The sequence below is a fragment of the Numida meleagris genome, chromosome 26 (assembly GCF_002078875.1).
Source record: "Numida meleagris isolate 19003 breed g44 Domestic line chromosome 26, NumMel1.0, whole genome shotgun sequence".
In the NCBI taxonomy this organism is placed as follows: Eukaryota; Metazoa; Chordata; class Aves; order Galliformes; family Numididae; genus Numida; species Numida meleagris.
In genome coordinates, this window is record NC_034434.1 from 3,897,416 (window position 1) to 3,903,583 (window position 6,168).

Here is a 6,168-nt window from a genome sequence, read left to right on the forward strand (position 1 = left end):
GAGGCGGGGTTGGGATCCCGCCCGGCGGACTACATCTCCCGGTATCCATCGCGCCCCGGCCTGCGCTTCCCGGCGTGCACCGCGCGCTGGCGCCCATTGGCTGCTCGGCGCACCCGCCCCGCCCGGAGTTTGGCGCGAGATCTCACGATTGGCGCCGGCGCCGTGAGGCGCAGCCAATGGAGCGGCGGGGGCGGGGCCTGGCCAGGCTGGTGGCGGGAAGTGCAGAGCGGAGGGCTGAGTTGGCGCGAGAGGGTGAGTGGGGGCGGCTGTGGGGCTGCTATGGGGCAGGGAACGGGGGCACGGTTGTGGGCTTGCGGCAGGGAGGTGGGGGCGCGTGGGGGACGGGGCTGTGCGGATATGGGGGGCAGAGAGCTGGGGGATCGGGGGCGGAGTTGTGGGCTCGGGCTGGCGGATAAGGGCAGCGGTGTGGGGTCATGCTGAAGGGCTGGGGCACGCGGAGCAGGGCTGGGAGCTGTGGGGGGTGGCGGCGTGGGGCCGCGTTGTAGGGCCGGAGGGGCTGTGGGGAGGTGGTTGTGGAGCACGGGGCAGCTCGGGGGGGGGTTCCCGCCATGACTGCTTTCCATCCCCGCAGGGCTGCAGCCATGTCCAGTGCCCGCCCGCAGCGCCAGGCCACCATCGCCTTCCCCCGGCGGAGGAGCGCCCGCTGCAATGCCGCTGCCCTGGCCAAGACCCCTCCGGCTGACCCCGACCCCGCAGACCCCTCTGCCCTGCGCCTCTCACCTGTGTCCCCGCGCCCCACAGAGCCCACTCCCATCACGCTGTCACCCCGGAGCACGGCGCTACCCCTGAGCCCCCGCAAGCGCCTGGGTAAGAAACGCTGATCTCCTGGGACCCCCGGTCAGGGGCAGCCCCAGCCCTGGGCACCGTGATGTGGGGCTGTGGTGTCCCCGGTCACGCAAAGCTTTGCTTCTGCAGGCGACGACAACCTCTGCAACATGCCCCACACCGCGCCCTGCTCCCCGGCCAAGCGCTGCAAGGAGAACCGCAGCTGCCGCGTGCTCTTCGGGGACCCCACGGCCTCCCCAGGAAAACAGAGCCCCCCGGGGCCGTCCCTGCTGCAGCGCGGGCAGGAGACGCCGCAGGGATCAGGGCGCAGCACAGGGCCCGCCCGCAGCCGCCTCTTCAGGCAGGAAGGTGCGCGGGTGGCAGCGGGACGTGTCCCTAAAGCTGGGGACAGCCTCGGCCCGTTGCCCACCCTCACCCCCCTCGTTTTTCCCACCCTTGCCGCAGGCACGTGCTACCAGCAGGCGAAGCGTGTGCTGCACACGGCGGTGCCCGAGCGCCTGCACGGCCGCGAGCGGGAGACGGCCGCCATCCGGCAGTTCCTGCGGGAGCACGTGGCCGCGCGCCGCCCCGGCAGCCTCTACATCGCGGGAGCGCCCGGCACCGGGAAGACGGCGTGCGTGAACCGCGTGCTGCGCGACTGCAAGGTGTGCGTGCATCCCATAACCCTGCACCTGGGGGCTCGGGGTCTGTCTCCTGGCCTTAGCCCTGATCTTGGAGTGGGCGTTGGTGTCTCATCCCATTCTCCTGGTGAGGGCTGCGGGTCCTGCCCCTAACCCTAACTCTGCTCCTGGGTGGGCTTTGGGTCCCGTCCCCTGCTCTTGGGGGTGGGCTTAGGGTCCAGTACCCTGCCCCAAACTCTGCTTGTGGAGGGCTTTGGGTCTGTCCCCTTCCCCTCCTCCTGTTCCTGGGGAGGGCTTTGAGGCCCCTGGTCCTTGGGAGGGTTTTGGGAGAATCCCATTCCCTGTCCCCGACACTGCTCCTGAGTGTGGGTTGGTTTTGGGATCCCATGCTGTGCTCCTGGGGTGACCTTTGGGGTCCCATCTCCTGGCCCTAACCACGCACTCCTGGGCTTTGCAAGAGGCTCAGAGCAGGCACGTGGAGCCCTTCTACAGAGCTTTACAGAGGAGCAACGGGGGGGCAGTGGGATGCGGACAGCCCCGTGTGACACTGCCCCATCCCCGCAGGACGAGCTGACGGGCAGCCGCAGCGCAGTGCTGAACTGCATGGCACTGAGCAGTGCCCACGCCGTGTTCCCCGCCGTGGCGGAGCAGCTGGGGCTGCCCACAGCCGGGACGGGCGGCAGGGAGCTGGCACGGCGGCTGGAACGGGCGCTGACGGCCAAGGGGCCCATGCTGTGAGTCACCTCCTGGGGGGAGAAGGAGTGGACGTGGCCGGGGCAGGTGTCCCGGTGTCCCCAGCGGGGCTGTGGGCTGACCGTGCACCCCGCAGGTTGCTGGTGCTGGACGAGATGGACCAGCTGGGCAGCAGGGCGCAGGACGTGCTCTACACCATCTTCGAGTGGCCGCGGCTGCCCGGCTCCCGCCTGGTCCTCATCGGTGAGCACGCGCTCCCGGCCCCTATAAATCGGGGTCCCGCCACCCCTAAACCAGAGTCCCCCTGCCCTCCTCACCCTGCTGTGCTCCGTAGGGTTGGCCAACGCGCTGGACCTCACCGAGCGCCTGCTGGCGCGCCTGCACACCCCCCCGCTGCCCGCCCCCCGCCTGCTGCGCTTCGCCCCGTACAGCCACGAGCAGCTGGCCGCCATCCTGCACGGCCGCCTGGAGCAGCTGCGGGGCGGCCCCGTCCTCGAGCCCAGCGCCCTCCAGTTCTGTGCCCGGAAGGTCTCAGCCGTGTCCGGGGATGCGCGCAAGGCGCTCGATGTCTGCAGGTGGGTGTGGGAGTGGGGGGCCCTTCTGACCCACACTGTTCGGTGACGCTGGGGTGGTCCCAGTGGTGCTGCACAGCCCCGTTAGCGCTCCCCAGCGCTTTCTGCTATGGAGCTTCCCCGCTTCTCCCAGCCCTGAGCGTGGGGATGTGGGGAGCGCGTGGCTGAGTGACACCCTGGGGACAACACGGCGTTGTGGCGTGGTCTGGGGGGTCTGAGCCCACCTCTGGGTGCTGATGGGCTGTGCCCTCAGGCGTGCCGTGGAGCTGGTGGAGCTGGATGTGCGGAGCCAAACCCTGCTCCAGCCACTGCCCGGTGGTGAGTGACCAACCCCCGGCAGGGGCACCAACCCCGTGGTCCCATCTGGGGGCTCTGTGCCCCAACCCTGTGCCCATCGCAGCGCCTGAAGCCCCCTCTGCTCCTCTGCAGGTGACCCCGCAGCCGCGCCGTGCCCCGTCCCCAGGAGAGTGGGGCTCCCGCAGGTGTCCCGCGTCCTCTCGGAGGTGTTTGGGGACAGGATGGCACCGGGCAGCCCTGGGGCTCGCGATGCGTTCCCGCTGCAGCAGAAGATCCTCGTGTGCGCCCTGCTGCTGCTCGCCCGGCACCTGCGCACACGCCAGGTCACACTGGGCAAGGTGAGTGGTGGCCGTGGCCTCCTCAGCGTCCCCAGTGTCCCCTGGGTTCTCTGTAGTCTCCATGGTTCCTGAGGTCCCCAGCGTTTCTGGGTTCTCCATGGTCCCCATGGTCCCTAGTGTCCCCCTGAGGTCCCTGGGGTCCCCATTGTCCTCGGGTCCTCAAGGTCCCCAATGTCCCCTTGAAGTCCTTGGGCTCCCCGATGTCCCCGTGTCCCCTGGCTGCACTAATGCTCCGTGCCCCCCCAGCTCCACGACGCCTACAGCCGCGTGTGCCGGCGGCAGCAGCTCCCCGCAGTGGACCAGGCGGAGTGCCTGTCCCTCGTCACCCTGCTGGAATCCCGCGGCGTGCTCGAACTGAAGCGCGCCAAGGACCCGCGCCTCGCCAAGGTACGGGGACAGCCCCGGGGACAGCCCCGGCATGCCGGCCCCGTGGTGCTGAGCGGTGTCCCCCCCCTCTCCAGGTATCCCTGAAGGTCGAGGAGGAGGAGGCACAGCACGCGCTGCAGGACGCCGCGCTGGTGGGCAGCATCCTGGCGCGGGGGCTGCTCTAGGCCCCCCCACCCCGTGGCCGTTCGGGGGCAGCGCCGTGGTTTGGTGGCCCCGCGGGTGCGTGGTGGCACCGCAGACGCTCGGCGCAATTCTCGCCCTGGAGGCAATCGTATGCAATTTTATCGTTACTATTTTATTAATTGATGTTAATGGGAGGGTGGTGCCTGCTGCAGTTCCCGTGTCCCCCCCCCCCCCCCCGCCTTGGTGCGTCCCCCCACTGGATGTGGGGGTGGCTCTGTCAGAGCTGTGCACGGACCCCGAGGTGGGGGGGACACCTGGGGGTCCCCCCATCTCCTGGCCCTAATAAAGTCCTCCTTAAATGTGCTGCTGCTGTGGGCTTTGTGTCCCCATCCCACGGGTGCAGGGCCTGGCCCCACTTGGCCTCTCAGCCCCCCCGCCCCCCCAGCTCCTCTGCTCGTGTTAAATAACGGCGGCACTGACCTAATTCTGTAGCTTCCCAGCTGCGGGGGGGCGTGGGGCTGCAGTGCTGGGGGGGGCTGCAATCTCTGGGTGCCCCAATCCCTGCCATTGCCCCTCCCCATCCAGACACTGTCCGCCCCCCAATTCTGCCACTCCCCCCTCCCCGGGCTGGGGGTGTTGGGGTGAGGAGGGGGCCCCTGTAGGGTGGGTTGGGGGCTGCAGGATCCTCCGCATCCCCCCCCCCCCCCCCACTCTCCTCCTGTAGGGCTGAGCTGTGTTTGTGCTGTGTACAACCCTATGACGGGGGGACAGATTTTGGTACCCCCTCTCTGCTCCCTGTCCCAGGACCTTGTGTCCCTTGTCCCCTGTCCCCACGCTGTGGGGTTGGGTGTGGGCACCCAGTGACGGGGGACAAAACCCGCTGGGGGGTGTCCCCGTGTGCCCCCCCCACCTTGTGACGCAGCCCCGGCGGTGGCAGTGCCTGGAAGGAAGCGGTGACCGCAGTGACGCAGCTGTGATGCGGGTGGCACCACGCTGCTGTGGGCCCCCCCATGGCACCACGAGAAGGTGGCACAGGGGATGCGAGCAGAAGGCCGCGGGCACCTGGGCTGAGTGGCATTGTCCCAGGGCTGTCCCTGCAGCGCCATGGGGATGGGGACAGCGCGGGGAGCGCGGCCCCCTCCGCCGTGCGTCTGTGTCCTCGCGCTCAGTGCTCTGTGTCTGTGCCCATGGGCATGGCGGGGGCCCCGTGTCCCCTCGCCGGTGTCCCCAGCGCCTCGCTGTCCTCCCTTGCACTCTCCTTACATAAGTGGCCACGTGGCCGGGCACGGTCCCCTCCCGCCGCGCTGTCACCGCCGGCACCCAGATTCCATCTGACAGCCGCTTCCGCTCCGCTGCGCCCGTGATGGGCACTGGGGACGGGGGGCACAGGCACGACCCCGCGTGACCCCGCGTGGGGGACACCGGCGCCCACCCCACAGGCACATCCCATAGGGGCACGTGGCCGGCTGTGGCCCCCCAGTGCCGTGGGGTTGGGGGTGGCTGGGGGGGCCCAGCCAGGCGGGGGGCCGTGCGCATCTGGCAGTGATTTGATGCATTCCTCTGGGCTGAGCGCATGCCGGCAGCCAGGCCTGGCTGCGGTGTGTGGGGAGGGGGCTGCGGCGGGACCCGGCCCAGTGCTGCTGAGCACGGTGGGGAAACTGAGGCACAGCGGGGTGTGGGGGCAGCGCTGTGCAGTGCTTCTGCTGGCCTGTCCTGGCGGGGGGGGGGGGGGGGTGGTTGGTGGCAGTGGGTGCTGGGCTCCGGTAGTGGGAGCAGCTCTGTGGTTCATGCATGTCCATGTGTCCGCATGTCCGTGTGTCTTTGTGTGTCTGTGTGCTGTATGCCCATGTATTCGTCTGTCCATGCGTGTCCACGCATCTGCCTGTCCGTGTGTCCATCCATCTGTGTCTGTTTCTACCTGTCCACGCATCCCTGAGCCCAGGTTCCCACTGTAGTTCCTGCAGACTCCATCGTTGCCCCCAGCGTGGGCTCTCCATGTCCCCGCAGCCCCCAGAGGCAGCTCAGGGCCCCCCAGGACCCCTTGCCCTCTGTCGCAGCTGCCCCCCTCCCCACTGCCTGCCCCCACTGCTGTCCCTACCACCACTGTCCTCCAGGGGCCTGGGCACGGTACAGGCCCCCCGTGCTCGGCCTGTCCCCCTGGGTGACCCCCCAGCCCCCTGGGGAGGCCATGAGATCCCTCCTCCTTTCGGGGGGGGAACCGTCCCCACCAGGCCCCGAGTGAGCCCACAGGGGGCAGCTCAGACCCCTCGCAACACTGGGAGTGGGATAAGGGAGGACGGATTGGGGGAAGGGGGGGGAATGAAGCAGAAG

General features: G+C 69.4%; 1 protein-coding gene across 1 annotated transcript; it reads left to right on the forward strand.

Moving 5' to 3' along the window:
- Positions 8-4,201, forward strand: CDC6 (cell division cycle 6). Its single transcript, XM_021378151.1, has 11 exons — positions 8-252; positions 593-828; positions 937-1,155; positions 1,252-1,451; positions 1,992-2,161; positions 2,257-2,363; positions 2,455-2,695; positions 2,946-3,010; positions 3,122-3,327; positions 3,574-3,714; positions 3,789-4,201. The coding sequence occupies exons 2-11, from the start codon at positions 603-605 to the stop codon at positions 3,876-3,878; spliced, it is 1,665 nt and encodes a 554-aa protein (XP_021233826.1). The 5' UTR covers positions 8-252; positions 593-602; the 3' UTR covers positions 3,879-4,201.

Bases quoted from the DNA above. Each gene is read 5' to 3' on its own strand.
- CDC6 (XM_021378151.1), top strand. From the start codon at position 603: ATGTCCAGTGCCCGCCCGCAGCGCCAGGCCACCATCGCCTTCCCCCGG. The intron at 829-936 runs GTAAGAAACGCT...TTGCTTCTGCAG, and splicing joins GAGCCCCCGCAAGCGCCTGG to GCGACGACAACCTCTGCAAC. The intron at 2,696-2,945 runs GTGGGTGTGGGA...CTGTGCCCTCAG, and splicing joins AAGGCGCTCGATGTCTGCAG to GCGTGCCGTGGAGCTGGTGG.